Source organism: Apteryx rowi, unplaced genomic scaffold, assembly GCF_003343035.1.
Source record: "Apteryx rowi isolate R43461 unplaced genomic scaffold, aptRow1 scaffold_27, whole genome shotgun sequence".
In the NCBI taxonomy this organism is placed as follows: Eukaryota; Metazoa; Chordata; class Aves; order Apterygiformes; family Apterygidae; genus Apteryx; species Apteryx rowi.
Genome location: NW_020449085.1, coordinates 1,016,935 through 1,036,676, shown reverse-complemented (window position 1 = coordinate 1,036,676; position 19,742 = coordinate 1,016,935). Strand labels below are relative to the sequence as shown.

The window sequence follows — 19,742 nt, the reverse complement described above, 5'->3', positions numbered from 1 at the left end:
CAGGAGTGCCTCAGCTGGTATCACTGGTGTTCTCCATGCCTCTCTTCCCCCATCCTTTGCTCCAGAGGGAGAGGTGGGTACCAAGGGACGACTTCTGGAAGAGTTTTATTTGAGGAGGTGAGGGGTTTGTTGTTGTTTCTTTGCTTTTATGAATTGTTACAGCTCACACTCAAACCGTGCTGTCCAAATCAGAAGGCTAAAGTGTCTGACTAGAATCTTTTTAGGAAGAAGGTGCTTTTAACCACACGACTCTGAGGTTGAGACATTAAGAAAATGACTAAAAAGGCTTTTTGTTTGCTTTTGGTTTTGCAGGTAACCTATGTGATTTTTTTTTTTTTCCTGATAAGTGTGACCGCGCGATATTACAGACATTCAGCTACAATATGACAATATTATAGAAGGCAGCTTGCAAAAACATCTCTTAAAACAAACAGCAGGCAGGCTCTGGTTTGATATGACTTGTCTCCTGTCTGTCCTCTTCCAAATCCTGCCTGCCACCAGCAGGGGTGCACTAGGTGGGTCCTTGACACCCACCGCACATTGTTCTTCCTTCAGGTTTTCCACTTCGTTTCCCSTATTCATGTTCGTGTAACGGAAGGAGGATGAGTGAGAAAGGGGAAGCAGAAGCTGGTGAAGGCTTCTGAAGGGTTTTAGCACGGACGTCTGACGCTTCCCATGCTTGCCTTGGAGATCATGTTAGGGCAGGAACGGCATGCCRTAACTTCACGGGGGAGGTAGGCGAGAGAGGGAGCTGTGATTTCTTGTTGAGCTGTGGTCCTGGTGTAAGGGCGAACAAATTAAGCTGTGATGAAAGAAGTGGAATAACATTACTTTTTTTTAAAATGATTGCTTAGTAATAAATGTTGGGTTTCCTTATTTGATTTCCTAGAGCAGCAGGTAATTCTGTAGCTCTGAAGGTCTTTCTCTCTTATGTGAACGTGGTGATATATCGACACAGGAAGATTGTCTCACTGGAAAAACCACTGATTTTACTTCTCCTGTTGTGGTGGATTTTCAGGGAAGAGTGTCTGTGTGGTTTGGGAGAGTCCCTACAAATATCACTGAGTAATTTAAACTAGCAGATTGGAGATGGCTCTTTCCCACCATGTGCAAGGAAGAGATCATGGGAGGTGCGGGGAAATTAGCACCAGAGAAGGGAGAGCACGAGAAGAGTGTTTTTTGTTTTTGTTCAAGACACTTGATACGTTGGAAACTAGTACAAAAAAACTCTCTGAATCTGAGAATTTTATTACGGGCTTAGTTTAAAAAAAAAAAAAAAAGTTCTGCCATGCCTAAACTGATTGCTTCTTACTTCAGTAGTGGAATGGAGCTGCAGGGACATTTCAGTCTAATAACAAATTTTTTCTCATTGTAAAATCCACCAAGTTATAAATAAGTTCTGGAAAACATAGCTGATGCTTGTGTCTTGTGTAAAATAATCCATTGGCCGGACACCTTGCTGCCTCCTGGCTTAAGGATGAGAGTGAAAAGCTTCTACCCATATGTGGTAGCCTGAAATTGTGTTAGCTCAGGGTTTAGGTGTGGTGTGGGTTTTTTTTTTCTTTTTTTTTTCTTTTTTTTTAATACATTCATAGAAGTAAAACATAAAAATGAGCCTTTATTAGGAAAGCTTGTAACATTTCTAAATGAACTTTTCCTTTTTGGCAACTAGACCCCTTTTAATGTTTTTCACTCCTGTTCTTCTAGTGATCCTTCTAGAGATCTTTCTCCTCCTTTATCAATGCAAACATAACAGTCATCTGCAGTGAGAGGCTGCAGTGAGAGCTGCAGAGTAATGGTTGGAGCTCCCTTAGGGAAAGCAAATGTGAGCACGACAAGATTTTTAATACGATGCTAAGATAAAATATGAGTATGGAAAATTACATCATACTTCTTATGCCCCGGTATGATATAATACTTACTGATGCCAAGAGAGGRCTTAAGCTAGAGTCTGATATCCTGCAAGAGTACTTTCCTCTGGGTGTTAAGCCTCTGTTTAAAAAAAGCTAAGCCTGCCTGTCTCAGCCTATGTCCTGTGACCCGAAGGGGAACCACAAAAGCTGCTTAATCTCTCTCTCGCCCCAGGACACGGCTGTGAATGTAAAGCAGACATGCACTGTATTAGGTAATAAATAGAAAGCTAGCAGAACAGCAGGAAACCATAATTCTCGGTGCACACACATATGACTTGGGACCCACTGAATAGGCTGAACCTCATATCAGATAGGAATAAGACCCTGAAACGTACCTTTTGGCCAAAAGAGGGATTTATATCTCATCTAATTCCGGCAACTCTATGGTTTRTAATTGTGCGTGTGTTTTTCAAATCCAGCAATCCGGTGCAATAGTCCCCCGGTTTCCATAAGCCGTGGAAAGGATCCCATGCACCACCAATTTTTCTGTGCTGTGCTACTATGCTTCGTCACCATCCTTCTCGTTTTCTGCTGCTTCCCTAATTTAGCTCGGCTTCACAGCTACGTTTCTCTCGCTTCCTCACATGTTACTCCGTTGCAGAGCAGGAAAGCGGCAGGCCAAACAAGCTCCTCTTTAGCACTTGTTCTCCTGTCCGTACAAGTGCAAAAATAAGTTGAATCAACCTTATGATTTTTTTTCCCCATGGAACAGTAACAGAATTGTAGATAAAAATTTAGTATTTTATTTTAATGCACGTGGTAGCTACTCCATCAACACTAGCCTACGCTCTTCTTGCATGCACAGTAGCACCATGATTATAACTGGCACCTAGGACCTATTTAAATAAAACTATGTTTAGGGTCTGTTTTATTTACCCATGCAATTCGTGGCAGCCGCAGAGGTTGTCATCACCTGGATACCCACATACGCCCTTTTCAGTAGGCTGAATGTCCACGATGGTCAAGAGGAGGAYTGGCTTCTCTTCCTGTGAATTAGAGCACTTTGTGAGATGCAAAATGYGTATTATAAGAGCTTGAGTTGCTCTTATTTTTGCTTGTTCAAACTGCAGATATGGAATATCTATAATAGTAGTACGGCTCTTCACACTGGCTAGGCATTGCCATTAAAAAAAAAAAAGATAAATATATGTTTTTTAGGATAGCTGATTTGTTTCATTGTTTTCTTATGCATACAGCATAATTTTGTTGAAGTGGGAACCTTCCCTCAAATAAGAAAACAAATACRCTTTCTTCTTGTGTGKGGGTTTTGGKKTTTTTTTTCCTATTTGAAAATTATATAATACCACTCAAACCCATAGAAGCAATCGAAGGAGGCATCACTGGAAATTGTTGGGTAAATACCAAGGGTAAAATTTAGCAGGTGTTAAAATGTGTTTTACCTTATTCCAAGACAGCTCAGAGGAATCTGTGTTACAATAAGTTCAAATTTAATTATGAAGTTGAATTTCACTTTTAGAGAATAAACGGGGGGAAAAATGGGAATGACCAATAAGGATTTTAAAATGGACATAAAATTATAACAAATGAAAGCCTGTGTATAGTCTACAGCTGATAGCTCACCAGATTTTTATTTTTATTATTTATTTTTAGGATGTCATCAGGTGCTTGGGATCTAGTGCCAAATTTCTCTGAGCAGGAACACAAGTTGATTCATTGGCTAATGCACTGAAGAGTTAGTCCACATATTAAAAGAAAAACAAACAAAGCCCCCATAGAGCCATTATAAATGTGTATACAGATTTGATTTTTCAGAGGGATTTCCTGAAGAGGAAGACTGCTAGGCGTTTGGGAGGTGTTTTGTTGTTGTTTTTAGGATTTTTTTTTTTCCTGAATATTTCTTTGGAAGCACCTTTCATCCTTGTATAGAAATTATAGGAAGTATATCAAAGGCCCTGAGGGAGAACGGGATATTTCCTTTCTTCCTGCATTCATATCTTATTTCCTGAGGAGAACAGGAATCTCCAAGTCTGTTGTACCCAAGCAGAAAACGTGAAGTATTTGATGGTGACCAGACTGACTTAAAGACCGTAGCTCATGTAGTTACTGTGTTTTACAGAAACTATTACAAGTTCACCARAAAGACAATTTTTTAGCAATCTTGGGGCTTTCTAATTGTTTTAATGAGCATTTGATATGCCAGTCTGAAAGGAGAGCGTGTTTCTTGTTTCCTTCCTAGGCAGAAGGAGACACATGCCCATGTCTGTGCATAGTGTTGGGTGTCACTGAAGGGTTATTGGTGTATTAGGAAATCAAAATTCGCAGGTAGTTTCTGTGGCCGAATTCAGATCATTCAAGGTAATTCATATTTTAACAAATTAATCTTTGGGGATTATTGCAAATTCTCCTGGAGGAGATTGCAACAGCAGTAGTTGAYTGTAAAGCTGGATTTCTTTGGGATGCGTGGCGAATCACGTTGGTAATGTCTATCATTAGACATGCACGCACACGCGCTCCCTTTAGAAGAAATGCCGAGAAGTTGTGGAGAAAGAGGGACATTAATAATGATGCACATCTTTAACACTTTTTTTTCTCTAGACCCAAAGAACTTTTCAGGGTTGTGCATGAGAAATAACTGGCATTGAAACATCTTGTAGCTTTTAGAAAACTCTGGAGTCGATGCCTTGGCTTCTCTCCTGTGTCTAGTTTGTCCCCTTGTGAAAAACTGGTGGGAAATTTAATAGCGTGATGTTGGCCAAATTTGGCAGAAGATGTAATAACATGATGTTGATCAACTGATGTCTTCAACGTATCTTTAAAGATGTTTCATAGATTTTCATAACCCTGAAGAAACAGGAGAAGGCTTGAACAAAGTTAATAACCTCTGTAGTGTTTTCATCCTCACCARTTCAGTTCAGTGCTTACACTTACTTTGCAGTTCTGCTTTTTGAGGTCACTCCTGGTTAACTGAGCCTGGACTTAGTAACTGGGGTCAAAAAGTAACTTAGGTGCAGGCACTGCGCAACCCGTCCTTCATGGGCTGCGTTTTCACAGCAGTGATACAAAAGCGGTGATGACATGATACCACTTGCAAATATTCAATATTTGCCCTTATTAAAGGTATGGTTCTTCTGTGCAAAATGGTCTCGGAGTTCCTCTGGTTGCCTTTCACAGCGGGAGCACGCAGTGCTCCCCCAACGCGGGAAGTCATAGCGATGCTCTAAGTCGAAGGTTGCAACCTCTCCTAGGCAAACTCTGCAGCTATGAAAATCCAATGTTAATTAATTACTTTGATAAACTGGTTAGACGAGCTGCCCGATCCGCCTGTCTGTCGCCTGGTCTTTCTCTTCTGCTTGTCMCCTATTAGCCTCTCTCATACTTCTGCATTAGCGAAGAAGGAAGGCAGGCAGCTCTCGCCGTTGGAGACACCTAAGATGTTTAAGACGTCTTTAGAGGTCTGTCTCTTACATATTACTTGGGTGTCATCTCTTCACAAGTGATCGGCGCAGAGTTGCAATGTTCTTCCTCCGTGAGAACGAAAGGGATCAGCTTGATGAGCTTGGCTTCTACCTTTGAGTCTCAGCGTTGAGCAATGTACYGCATGGGAGGGAGTATTTATTTTGYRCYGGCTTTTTTTAAACAAAATGCTAGTGGAAGTGTTTATATTGGTTAGAAGAGTCCTTTACACTATGTTTTTGTTTGGATCAAAAATGTTTAAAGTTGGATGTYGAAGGCCGGTTGCTGTTGCAGATATGGCCTCTGGTTTGTTGGTTTTGGACGGAGTAGGTGGGATGAGGATTCAGGTTTTGAGTTTCAATCTCGCTCTGGATCTCAGTGCAGTGAGTGGGGTCTGCACTCCGGAAAATGTTCATCTTAGCTCTCGAAGTGTTTGCTTAAAAACACATAGCTTCCAGCAGTGTCTTAATTGTTTTTTCTTTAGGTGCTTCTGTTTGCCTGCTGATACCTGTGATGCATAGTCCCTGAGATGTTATTGCTGTTATGCGTGATAAATCTGTGCTCTTTAAAATTTCCTCGGGATTTCTTTCCACCCACCCTCTATTCTCCAGGCTTTATTTTTCCCCTTAGTCTGAAAAATTTTTAAATATATATATATATATATATATATATATATAAATTAATATAATTAATTATATATATATTAAAAATATTTTTTTTTCATTAGAATGGAAATATTGCTTGGTCTCGCTCCTATATTAGGTTAGCAAACCATATAAATGCTGAATACAGTCAGGGCGGTGGACTGCACTCTAGGAAACCTTTTATCCCAGCAGATCATGTGAAAACACCTACAGAAGGTTAGCTGGGCCTGTGCCAGGTGGGCAGGTCACCCAAGCGAAGCCCTGCGAACGGCATTTCGCTACCGCCGGCGGGGTTCGGAGCAGCTCGGCCAAACGGAGAGCAGTGGCTCTATGCATCCCTTGGCCGCGTGTCTCACCAAAGCTTGACGAGAAACAAGGCAGATCCGTCTTCAAGTGCCGGCGGGTCCCTTCCGGCAGCAGCGCGTGCCCCCGTGGTCCTGCGTCCCATGGTGGTATGAGCTGAGCGGAGTGGAGGCGTTCTCCTGGCTTTGCCTTCAGGACCGAGTCCGGAGTCGAGCAATGCGGCAGCTCGTGACGCTACGATGCCGGCATGAACTTTGCACAAACAGTTCCCACGTATAAGCTTTAAACCAGATTTTTTTTTTTTAACTATTTCTGGCAATCCCGTAGCTCTAAGAAGGTAGAAGGAGAAGCGCAGGGCAAAGACCTGACGTTTTGAAAGGAATAGGAAATAAAAATAGCTTTTCTAATCAAATTTGAGGAGTCGGTGCATATAGTGCAAAGCTTTTTTGCAAAAGGGGCACATTTGCTAATTTGTGGCAGTCTGCTCGCTGGGTATTTGAAGCCTTAAAATGCGAGTGGCCAGCCTGCAGTTTGCAGCGCGAGATTGCCTGCCAGGGTAGATTTTTCGTAAGAATTGCAGCAAGGCGAGGAAAAAGCTGCTGTTACAATCAGGGTTTTAAGTGCAACTGCAAAGGCTGCTTTAACCTCGGTGATCTGCATGTAAGCTGTTGTAATTTTTGTATATGTAGCAAGGGGGGAAAAAAAAATCGTGATTCTGGCATTTATTAAAATCTTCAGTTCTTTCARTAGAGCTCTGGTCCTGGAGCCGTCCAACCCACTACCCAGGCTTTAACAGCAGCTAACAGAAGCTGTGCAGCAAGAACGTGTATTAAAATACCATTCTTTACATGAGCACATACAACTTTTCTGTTTTCTGCTCTTCGTGAGTCATTGCTTCTGTGGGAGAAGGTGGGATGCRACCGTAGAATCCAAAGATTGTCTTGTTTTGCCTATAGCGGAGAGGCAGAAATGAAAGTTTCATAGGTAACCCTAATTTAAGTCTTTAATTTTTTCATTTTGGGAATTTGATTGCAACCAGCAGAACATCCATTAAACTTATTTGTTTAAAGGAAAGGGAAAATGGTTTGTTTTTGTTTTTTTTTTAGCAAGCAAGCAAATTACTTTGTGTTAATACCTACTTCAGATTGGGTACTTTAGATCCTCTGCACATAGTTTCTTACTTAATTTTCTTCTTTTCCATCTTTACATTTTGGGGATTTTTTTTTTTTTTTAATTTTACTTTTTGCATTCAGTCGTTATCTGGGCGCCAGCGAGTATTTTGAATAACTCCAGGAGAAAAAGACCTTTACTCACAGGTTCAATCAGTGCAACACAGTAACATGGATAAGCAAGTAGGGATGGCAAATACGGTGCTTGCTGAGCACTGGCAGATGGGGGACATGCGCTTATCCGTTTGAAGAGGCTGTAATCTTCAGAGGTCTAAAAAGTCCACGGAGTGTATGAAAACTGCCTTTTACAGAGGTTTATAATTTGAATAAATTTGTTTTTCTTTCCTTGGTTATATCTTTTGCCATCTCTAAAACACGGGCTTACTGAAACTTTAGGTCCTCGCTCCAAAACATTTTAAAGAGAGTTTTAATGTTTCGGTCTATCTTGCCCTTGCTCTCAAATAGAATCATTTTGGCCGAAGATTTTTCCAAAAGTGTGTGTGTATATATATATATATTTAAATTAGCCTGAATTTAATGGCCATCATAAACTTGCAGGCCAATCTTAGGAACAAAAGCAAGGAGCTTAGGATCAGGATCTTGGCAGATGCTGGCCAACCTTAACAAGTGGCCTTTCTAGCATGTAAGTAGGGATGCCGACGATAAAATATTTTTCCTTGTTAGCCTTATATGCAGGAAACCTATGGATTTAAACATTCGCTTCAGTTTATTTCTTGAATCACCGAGTTGCAGGGTATTTGATCTATTTTGCTTTTTGAATCGGTAAGCAAAATTTGTGTGTGTGCGCAAGATGCTGTGCTGCCTTTGATCCCGGAGAGGTTGTTTTGGCGTTGCATGAGCTATTTTTATTTTGCTTTGCGAGTTAATTTTACGAGCGCCACAGCGTTAGAGAGCTGCTGAAACGGTCACGTAACAAGGTGTGCAAAAGGGATGAGAAGCGGCAGATGGCAAAAGCCACTTCAAAACACGCAGCGGGCTTTGGAGAGCGAACCCTGCCCTGGAAGAACTCAACGGGATCGCTTCTGCTGGCGAACGCATTAACCGCAAACGCAGAGAGCAAAGGAACGGGTGTGATGGCCTGCGGCGAGCCCATTTGTTACTGCGTGGTTAAGAGTTCGCTGCAAGCAGAGGGRTTTTGCTCTTCTATTTCTTGCCTGAGCAAGACAAGAAGGACTTTGACGGTGGTGATGTTGGAGGAGAGCAGAAGACACTTGCTGAGGAGTTAGGTTAAAAATCAGTCAAAGCCAGGGAAAGGAGACTACCCGGAGGCAAGCMGTACATAGTATGTGCCATATATGACATAGAGCATTCACGTTTAACATAGGTATGAGTTAGAGGCTGTGCGTKGCCTTCAGCAGGTCGCGTGTGTTCATCACCTCTTCTTGTAGATGCCCTAATGAGTACAGGTATGAAATAGTTTCGGTATGCCCTTCGGCCGTGTGTGACGAATGCAGCCTCTTTGCACGTCGTTAGCGGGGTGTTATCAATTACAGCATGAACACTGGAGCTTTGGAAGGAAGAAATTCCATTATGAAATCATGCAGAAAAAGGGAAAGTCCATAAAGCTCTCGGAGAGGCAGGAACGTTTAAGCGCTTATGTTAAATGTTCAGCCKCATAAGAGCGGGGGTAAGCATAGAGTTAAGGTGTTTCTTGAGTAACAGGCTTATAATTACAACAGGAAAATCCTGAATATTGCGCTCCAACTTGTGCTGTTAAGAGCAGAGAGGTTTCGGCGCTCTGAGCTTGCTTCGTGCCGCTGCTCCTCAGCTACGTAGCGATACCCTATTGAACAAATAGAAAATAAGCGCGAGACCTGTCTAAGGTAATTGTAGTGCAGGTCGTCTTTTAGCCCTTCTGCGTTCCATAGACCTTATGGACTAACGTTATTTCAAACCGTCTCCCCTGTGGCATATGGCAGTGCAAGATGCACGCCTGAATAGTTAATAAGTGGTAGAGGGAAAAATGGAAAACTTGTTTTCTGAGTGGGATACTCCAGCAGTTTGGGGAAAAACTTTTTAAGTCATGCTGTTGAAATCACAGCAGCGCCTTACCTTGAAAAGAAACAATAGCCCCAAACAATCCTCCGATCTTGCACTTTGATACCTGTGTAGGGAAAGGAGGGGCTTTCTCTATTACGTAAYGTCATCCAGGACCTGTTCTAAAGAATAAATACTTCATTGACGTCTTTAAAAACAAAACAAACCGTGAGTCGTGAGAAATGGACTGTCTACGATGTTGTTTTATAATGTGATGTTTTATGAAGGCAAAGTGCTGTCTTCACTCTTCAAGCCCGTTGGAAGTCTCTCATTTAGAAAGCTCGTGCAGTTTTGCGTACCGTGGACTCCTTTCCCCCAGCTGGTAGACATTGGTCCACTCGCAGGAGTCTTAGCGGAGGCCTCCATCCGGTTGGGGCTCTCCCAGGAGCTTGTGCCCCAGCAGGAGAGGCCGAGGGAGCTGGCCTTGCTGAGCCGGGAGCAGAGAAAGGCGTTGGGGGGACCTATCCACAGCCTGCCCATACCTGCAAGGAAGTTCTCAAGAAGATGGAGCCAGGCTCCTTCCTGACATGCATGGTGGGAGGACAGAATGCAACAGGCTTGAATTGAAGCAGGGAGCTTCTGCCTTGGCATAAGGAAGAAATGTTTTCCCGTGAGGACAACTGCTACGGGGTCCAGAGAGGCTGTGCTGTCTCTGTCCTTGGAGGTTTTCAAGACCCAGCTGGGCAGAGTCCTTTGCAACCTGTCGTGAATTCGGTGTTGACCCTGCTCCGAGCAGGAGCTCACCCTAGAGTCCTCCTGGGGTCTTTTCCAGCCCAAACAAGTCTGAGTCGGTAAACTCTGGAAGTAAAAGTACCCTGCTGTCAGAAGGCTGGTAGGGTCTGCCTATCTGCAGCAGAGTTTCTCTGAGCCGCTCATCGTGGAAGCTCTGCCAGGACGAGTTTAGCTCTGCTTCCCTTGTGCTTTGCAAGCCGTGTGTAGGGTGGCCAAGTTTCTTCAGTTGCCTGAGCCTTCAAGAATCCCTGTCCCAGCCCCTCTGTGTTGCATCATCATCTTCCCTGGGAATGTGCAGGGCAAAATGCTGCTCTCTGTTTACGCTGTTGCAAGCCTGGTGTGACAACATTTGTAGTCAAGGGATTATCTGGATTTGTTGGTAAAACCGAGAGAAGAAATTGGCTTACAAGGAGCCAACAGATTTGCAAATGAGATCCATGTGTAAATGTGCCTCCCCCCCTCATATTCTATATGCGCTTCTTTGCCAGGAGTTTCCTACCAGTTCTTCTAGATGCATAAAGCCATAGCTTCTAAAAACAGTTGTAAAAGAATTCAAGATCTGGGCCATGCATTGCTCTGAGGTGCCTGAATCCGAAGCGTAGCAAAGAGCACAGTTCTCGCGTGGACTTTCCAGTTTGCCCCGTGGCAGAGGACATCTCAGGAAGCCGTAGCAATCAGTTGTAGCCCACCCGGTAGGAGCCTGGGTACGGCGGGGCTTGGGCATGCTTAACGGCACCGTTACCCCTTGCAGAAGAGGGAGGAAAGCTCAGGGGAGGAGTTGTGCGCACCCCCCATAGTCTCTAATGGGACAGAGAAAAACAACTATTGGAGTATAAAACCATATATGACTGTAAAGAGGAAATGATGCCCTTTACTGTGTGCTCCTCTGGCAATATATAGAAGTGTTTTTTTGTATTTTTTTTTAAATTGCATGCCTTTGTAGTGGACCAGTCAATTGGACTGATTTACATTAGGACAAGTCATTACGGCAGTGAGAAATGCTCCTGCATCTTGGCCTTCCTCTTTGCCTAGAGATAGATTTTTCTCGTGTTTGTGTGTGACAGCGGCACCGACTGTTGTCCAATATTGTCAGATTAAAGAGGCTGAGATAGAACAGAGTGTTAGAGAATTGGTCTTGAATAAGTTTTATATAAATCACTGAAATTCTTTCCCCTACACGCACACGCTTTGGGAAATGCAGAAAAAAAGACTAAGAACCCCCCCCCTTGTTTAAAAAAACAAAAACAAAAAAAAAACAACAAAAACCCCTTTTTCTTCAGTAAAGGGAACAGAAAACAGTTACTGTAAAATATATAGGCCTGCTTGTACTTCTACGTGCCAGCAGGATTTCAACATGCTTGCTGGATAACTCAGACATTTCAACTACTTATGCTGGGTCTTTAAAAGTGCTCCTTAGGTCTGTAATACAACAAATCTTTTCAGTTCTGTTGCTCACATATTTTCGTCGTACACTTGGTTTTGGTTTGTAACAAAGCTTTTTGTTGCGAGCAATAATTGCATATTAATTGTTGCAACGTTTTGTAATTCCCTCTGGCACGTTGCTTATCTGACAGCGTTTTATTGCCCCGAGCGAGAAATAGCTGGGACAATGTCGGTCTCGTTGTTCCTGACGCGTGGAGTCCTGTGTGCGCTGTGGATCCGTGAATGTCCGCAGAGTTTGATGTTCTTGGTATCGTGGCAGGAGCTATAGATGGTGCTACTGTCTTCTCCGATTCCAGCTTCTTGGAAAGAGGGGAAGAGAGCGCATGCTGGATTAATTGCAAATAAGAGCAAAATGTTGATAGAGCGTGTGATCATGTTTAAAGATGTTATCACAAAGCATTCAAGGAAAAAGAGGTAGCTCTCCATGGGGAAAAGGGCAATAGGAAGTAAACGATGCTATGTTGCCTTTATGCTTTTGCTTCAGGTCAGTGAAATAAAGCCGCTCTGGTCGTGTACCTTGATGGGAGCTCAGTTGAGGGAGGATTTAAAAAAATTTATTTATTTATTTTTTTATCTTCTCACCCATTAAATTGAGCTGCAAAATGTTTGCAGCTCAGTTGAGAAGAATAAAAAATGGTTTTTTGGGGGAGGAGGGGGGGGAAAAGCATTTGTTCTTTGGCGGGAAGTTTCCTTGCGCTCGGTGCGATAATTAGAAAATTTGGTGAGAGGTGTTTCAATGCGATCTGTAACAAGCCACCGAATTTCTTGTAGTTCCAGGCTTTATTGAAATAGGTGTGTGAGAACCCGCCACGGATGACAGTTTCCTTATTGCCTATTATACGGTGGCCAAAGCCAACCAAACCTTGGCAGTCACCACTGGCATTGTAACGTTTTACGTGATTAGTGTGTGCACAAGCACTGTGATACAACTCAAGATAATAATTTGGCCCGAAGAATCATAAAATGGGGAGAAAAGAGATAGCCTGTATGTATGAATTACTGCTTTATGGCTCAGTATTTAACCAACCTGTTCCATAATGTGCATGTTCTGGAAAAGTGCAAACTGCTAATCCTCCTTTCTTCTTGTTTTTAATCATTGTCATCAAGCAAAATCTCGTGCGTCAGGGTTGAGAGGACGGCCTGATTTTGATGGGACCTCTGAAGAAGTATTACTCCTCTTTCCAAGACAACTGCTTGAAGAGCAGTAAATCTGTCTAGTATGATTTGTAGCTCCCATTCATAGTACCTGGAAAACTTCAGATGCTCAGTAACGTTTGCAGATTTACTGTATAGCTGTAGAGGCTTTAGCCTCCCCCTTCGTAACCCTTCTGTCGGTACCAGGCCGTACCGACCCCAGTGTGTGTTTTCACGTTGCTTGATACGGTTGCTGTGCGATATTCGGCCTCCTCTTTCCTTCTCCCCGAGTAAACTCTTACATGATTTCTGTGAAGTTAAATACATGTATCTTTTCTTTCTTTTTTTTTTTTTCTTTCCCCCTTTTGCCATCAGGGATGGGATTTGTAGCGTGATCTCCTGCATCCTCCACTTGGATGCCCCGAAGTGAAACAAGCCCAATTCAAGGGGCGCATTTCATGGTTTCATTGAATAGAATAGCAACACAATTGTAACAAATGACCGATCGCTTCAGGAGCGGTGGAGGGCACAGCGGAAACTAAAAAGCAGGCAAAAGCTTTGGCTGGAAAGAAATACGAACATTGGGCACGTGAACTTAAGAACTGAACCCATTTTAATGCAAACCGTGAATGATTTCCAATCAGTGTTTTCTTTTTTCTTTCAGGCTGTGACTGTGCGAAATTCCATGGCTAAATCGTTGTACAGTGCCCTGTTTGACTGGATAGTTTTTAGAATTAACCATGCACTTCTGAATTCAAAGGATATGGAGGAAAACACCAAGGTAATGTCTCAAGTCTCTTGCCAACTTTTTTTTGCAACATGTTTCTGTTTTAAAATGTGCAGCTATGGGATAAAACCTTGCCCAAATTGCTAACAGCAAATTGCTTAACATAAAGTTCACTTTTCCTCGTGGAACATTGCTGTTAATATTTTAGAATGAGTATATAATTATTTTAAGTGATGCTTTCTGAGCCAGGAACAGTGAACAGCCTCAAATAATATATCCTCCAAGTGGCTAGGGAAAAGGTTTTGTTTTAGTCGCAACGGCCTCTTCCCCCGCCGATTCCAGGACGAGTGCCAAATCAGTTTTTCCTCCTCATGAGTAAGACTATTGGACCGTATGCAATTGAGGATTTTTTTATTATTATTTTTTTTAATCTTGCTAGCACAAGGTGTGTTAATGAGGTAGCTATTCCATAAAAATAAAATGGAAAGCCTGTCGTGCGCAAGCATGTATTGAGATAGAGGATCTCGAACTAGCAGAAGAGTGAAACTAGGGAAAACATCCCAACGGGAAGAGTGAAGTCAGTACGGTGCCTCACTGATTTCCCAAAGAATTTATGGAAGAGATTACATGACATTTCCTGCGATAGCAGGAGCTGGACTTGACGGCCCAGGACATCCTTTCCACTCCTGTGCTCCAAAAACTGTAACGTATTCCTCTGCACTCACAGTGGAGACTGACCCTTGAGTAGCTCTCGAAAGCTTGGGTGTATATATGTGTATGTGCACGCACACGCTTGCAACTAGCCAAATACCCTGGGCTTTTAAATTTTGGGYGCAGGCCAGCAGAATTTCTTGGTTGTGCGTCCAGGCTGCGGCCGCAGCTGCCAAAAGGATGATTGTTTTGCTAAGTGCTAACCTTATGTTTGAATTATGCTGTGGGACTGATTGAAGTTGCAGAGCCTTGCAATGTATCTGATCTTTTGTTTAACTGCATGGAAATGCTTGTAATGATTATAGGACCGTGCTTATAGACTGTGAGGAGAATGTGTTTGTGTAAAAGTCGCATTTAATATGCAATAGTGGCACTACAAATAGAAAAGTTTGTTAAAGTGGGTAACGGGCCGCATATCTTCTGACTGCACATGCTCCCTCTCCCTCTGTTTAATATTTTACTGAGAAATTTGTGTTCTTTCCTAGTTTTTCCAAGTCATGAAAACTTGTTTGGGCTGAAAAAAGCCATTTGGGTATTTGGTGAATTTACAAAAGCTGGATCCCTTTTGTAAAGGAAATGCTTCTTGAATACTAATCTGTTCTCATGATCCAGTTTCAGAGAAATATTAAAAAAAAAAATTGTCTCTCTCCCATAGTATTTACACACATAACAGGGCTTGGGCACTATTTTGTTTGCAAAATCTAGTCAGCATATCGAAAACAGTGGGGCGCAACTTCAGATACATATGGACTGTTAGACTTTAGTTATCAACCTCAAGACTTAGCAGGTAAGAGTTGTAAGAGCCAAAGTCATGCTTCTTACCTGAATCTCTGCCTCCGTGTCCTCCACGTGGGGCTCCAGGCCCGTGTAACTGGCTTCCTCTGCCTCCTGTTGCCCATCTCCCTACGGTATCTCTGGGATTCCTAATTCCAAGTTCTCTGACCCATATCTTTGTCCCCAAATTGCATGGGAACCCTAAGAGCTATGTAATGGAGCAAGTGCTGGGAGTCTTGTCCTTGCACAAGAGCGGATCTGCGTACGTTGGCAAGCGCACAAAAGCTGGAGTTACGGGAATGCACGGGCTCTTCCCTGTGGCGGGTGCCAAGTGTAGCCCGGCTGACTGACTGTGGGCTGCRTGTAGTCCAGGTTTGCTGAAAAAAGAGCATAGTGCTTGGGTGGGCAAGATATCAAGGTGAAGAATAGAAATATGTACTTCTATATACAGTAGTGTCATTGGTTTCATCTTCAGAACCCTTTATGAACCTTGATTAAATTTCACAGTTCCCTCAGAAATCAAGAAAATGCATGAATTCTGTCCTTTTTATGAACGCAGAAGTTCAGGTGGAGGGTTTATGTGCATTGCGTAGAGCTGCAGAGAGGAACTTTGTTAAACTCAGATTAGAAAATTTTCGTTCAAGTTGCTTTACAGTGTCACCTTCTTGCCCCTTGTTAGCCCCCGACTTCAATTCCTATAGCACCAAGGAAGGAAAAAAGCTGTCGTGGGTGGCTAGGGATAGGAATAGCTGCATTTGCCGTTCTGTGCCTGCCRTTGACACCCGCAACCAGCAATTACAACTGCTGCTCCCTCCTCCGCCCTGGAGAACCTGAGCTGATTCTAATTAATTGTGTTTTCCCTAACACTTCACAATCTTCTTTAAATCCTTTTGCAGCTTAGGCTTTGAGAAACCCTGGATTAGAGTATAGATCCTTCTTAACTCCCATATGTGCTCTTGGGGTTTGGCAACRTGAACGAGGAACTGCAAGGTGAACCAGGCGCGTGGGGGTCTGTGATCTCCAGCGTGGATGTGAATGGCACCAAGCAGGGTGGGAAGTGTGAGGGGACCATCACTTGCTCTTCTGGCCAAAACTGATAGATCCTGGGATTGGCTCCTTTCCACAAAGGCAACATGTCAACACTTAGATGATGGTATTTACTACTTTGAGTGACAGTGTCTACCAGCCCCTAAAAAATTTCTCCGGACACATTTGCTGTCTGATTTATGAAAGAAAGATGTAATCCGCCATCCTCCCATGAAAAGTTGGTGACTCCTGAGTTTGCAGTGGGTTAACAGTATGTGAGCTCCTCTGCAGTAAGTGGCCACGTAAATACTTTAAGTTCAATGTTGGATGCCATGAAAGCCCTCTTTCGTTAAGGGGTTTGGGCTTACTTCGAGGTGAGAGCCTGCAGGTGGGCAGTCGCTGAGGAGTACGCCGTTGACACGCGCTCTTACTAATCTCATGAGAATTTTTTGGTACTGGCATAATCCTGTGCCATGCTTGTCCCCAGTGTTACTTTCAGGTGTACTTTAAAATAATCCTGCAGATTTTGAAGGTGCAGAAGGTTGTCGGAGGAGAAACTGTTGGCAGCGGTCCGTCTTCTATGGCAGTCAGAATCCGTATGAAACATAGGTTAAAAAAACCTCAAATCCACCCAAATTCAGAGCAAGTAGAGGAGGAGAACTGCAGAGTCACCACTTCATGTCAGCAAGGGAGACAGGCATTAGAAGCTGACTTCAAAAGCTAGTACGAAAGTACGTTTTGTCCCTGAGTGCAAATTTGAATTTCAGTGCTCGTCCTCGGCTGTTCTATCAAAACCCTGTGTTTGAGCTTTTGCAGCCTTTGCRGGAGTTGTCTTGACCAGGGGTGGCCTTTTGCCCAGGGTGTCAACGTGCACGAGTGGAGGTTGTGGAAGGAAGCAAATACTTACAAACACGCAGTTGTACATATGGCGCGCACGCAAAATCCTGCTTTACTCCCTGCTCTGTGCACTGGGGGAACACGTGTAGCCATCTCTGTATTCAGCAGACGGATTTGGCTGAAGCAAAGCAGTGTTGCTCCAACCATCTGAGACAATCTCKGTAGACCAAATCTCTGTAGACCAAAAGATCGACCTCTTTGGTGGTGATAGCATTCCCCAGTGAGACTGCATTTGCCAAAGAGGCTGTTCGTGGCTCATTAAGCCTGTTAAATCTTCAAGGGACTGTGTGTCCTGGCGATAGACAGGAAGAAAACCTAGATTCTAACAAAGTTGGTGGCCCCAAGAAAACTTGGGACAATTAAAACAGAGAAGTTTCATGTCCCAATATGTGTGTGTATCTGATGTCAGCAGTGAGGAGAAGATCAAAAGATGAAGCTAGGGTAAAAAAAATAAACACTCCATCCTCATTCTTTCAATATTTTTCAAACTAGTATTTGAAAGATTTAAATCAGACCTTTGATATCCAAATTTAGTTAAATGTACAGTGAATTATTTTAGGAAAACACAGTGGGATTTGGCTTATCTTGCTTGCTGACAGAATTTGTAGTGTGTTATTTCTGAAYTGAGTTTTGCATAGTTACATGATACRTATTGTTTTACGCTTAAAACAATGCTGCTGTGTTTCAGCTTCACCGTGAATCGCTGGCTGCTAGTGTGTGTTCTTCATTCTCCATGGTCTTTTCTCCATAACTTTGGGGTTCTACTATGCAAATGACTGTTTTTATGTTATTGTGCAAATTGTCCAAAATTTGACCTTTATTAATGAGGTTCGAGACTTTTCCTTCTCATGAGAACTAGAATACTAAACCTCAGAGAGATCTTTTTTCACATTTCATAAGTTAGGCTAAGAAGTCTTACAAGTCCTCCTTGTTGCTTAAAATGATGATATAGTGTAGATCATGTTTTAATGAAAGGCATTTTTGTCAAWTTTTTTTAAGCTTTTCCCATTTGGWTCTTGTGAAGTGCCTTCATTTCCTGCTAAATAACGCCGTTATTGTTTGCAGATGAGGTGCTCTGCATGTGTTCATGACACTGAAGGTGAATCCGTGCCTCTAAATCACATAAATTAATCAACTAGTTTATTCTTGGCTGCATGGCCTGAAATAGAGGAAGAATCGCTGAACACTTAATGGGTTTAATGCACATCTCTCCATTATTTTCAAGTCCCAACTTGCAAAATCCTGGTGTGTCATTGCCTCCCGCTTGGCGTAATGTGCCAGCGTGGGAATGGCGGTGCTGCAGATTGCAGTCATCCTTTTAGATTTACYGGTGGTGGTGGTGGTTGGGATTTTTACAGTATCGGCTTTGCTTGCAGCATTGTAAAAACAACTTATTTTTTCCTGAGAATTTTAAGCAAAGCTATTTGCAATTACCAAAACGTAACTCTRTGGTGGAATGACATCACCAGCGGGCGTTCGGAGGCAGCATCGGCCAGCTCCAGCAGTCTCTGTTTATTGCTGGTTTGGGGATTGCAGAGCAAGTGAACTTAGCTTCGAGGCGGTTGTTTGCTGCATGCCTCCAAGGCCCGTACTTAGTGTTTAACTCTGTGATTCATGTCAGTGACATTTTTAGAAAAGTGTGAGGCTGCTTTTATTATCTCCAATAGAGAGTAATTCCTAACCCAGGAACCTCCCAAATTTAAAAATCCTTGTAGAGACACATTTAAGGGCAAGGATTTTGCCATAAACACATCTGCTAGGCAGTGTTGTCTGCTGCTAGGCCTGCTGCATGCTTGTGCAATACCACGGACTTGCAGCCTCGTCCGTACCGTGTACTTGTTCTCTCTAAATATTAGTTGCAAAAGAGAAACACTGGTTAGACATAAGCTAAACTTAGCTACGTGAAGTCTAGTTTATATCTTTGCTGATTTCCATATGGCACTCATCCGAAATGTGAACTGGGAACAGAAGAACTGCAAGATGTCAAATTCCTTTAATTATTCTCGGTACATATTGGACTGCAAACTTAATCCTAAAACCGGTAGGATTGCATGCTTTTGGGAGCTAGGTAGATTTTAGCAAAATAATTTCACAAATGCATACCTTAATGGAAATATATATATATTTTTAAATCTTGCAATAAGAAACGGCCATACATTGGTAGAAGACTTTTGCTGGTTTATAATGGAAAAGCTGATAGAGTCCTTCAGCGTAGTTGCAATGAGATTTTTGGAGAATGTGTTTCCTTCTGCAGGTCAGTTAGCAGAGAAATAGTCATAAATTCCCTGGGCTTTATTTCAAAAGTTTTATCAGCTTCAATGTGTCGACCTTCTCCATTTGGGAACTCTTTGCACTATTGTCTTCTTTTTGTGACAGAATAAAAACAACCGGATTAACTGAAGAGCTCTGGTCTAGTCTCCTGTACAACTAAAGCTGTACAACTGAAGCCACATTTTAAAAGTTGTGTTCTGGAGGTGCTCAGGAAGTCTTTGTGCAGATGAGGCATGTGGAAGCCAGCCGAGGACTTATTAAAGTACTAAGTGATACGGGAGAACTGCTGTCTTTTCCGGTGTAAACAACCGTGGTAGAACGAAACCATGCTCATCTTGCACGCTCACTTTGATATCTGCAATGATTTTGTTAAATGCAGGATTTTTGGAGTTCTCTGAATTTTGCCTCTCTGAATTTGTTTTATGTGGCATTCTGTGTGATGGCAGAAACTTGTAAGAAGGCAATTTCAAAATATAATAAATAAATTTCAAAATATAATAAATAATAAATAAAATATAATAAATTT

General features: G+C 42.6%; 1 protein-coding gene across 1 annotated transcript in view; it reads left to right on the top strand.

Annotated features, from left to right (window-relative positions):
- Positions 1-19,742, top strand: part of MYO9A (myosin IXA) — a 191,584-nt gene that overhangs the window by 93,839 nt on the left and 78,003 nt on the right. Inside the window, exon 10 of the mRNA XM_026068429.1 lies at positions 13,475-13,591. Coding sequence (XP_025924214.1) covers positions 13,475-13,591 — 117 coding nt within the window. The remainder of the gene's footprint in view (positions 1-13,474; positions 13,592-19,742) is intronic.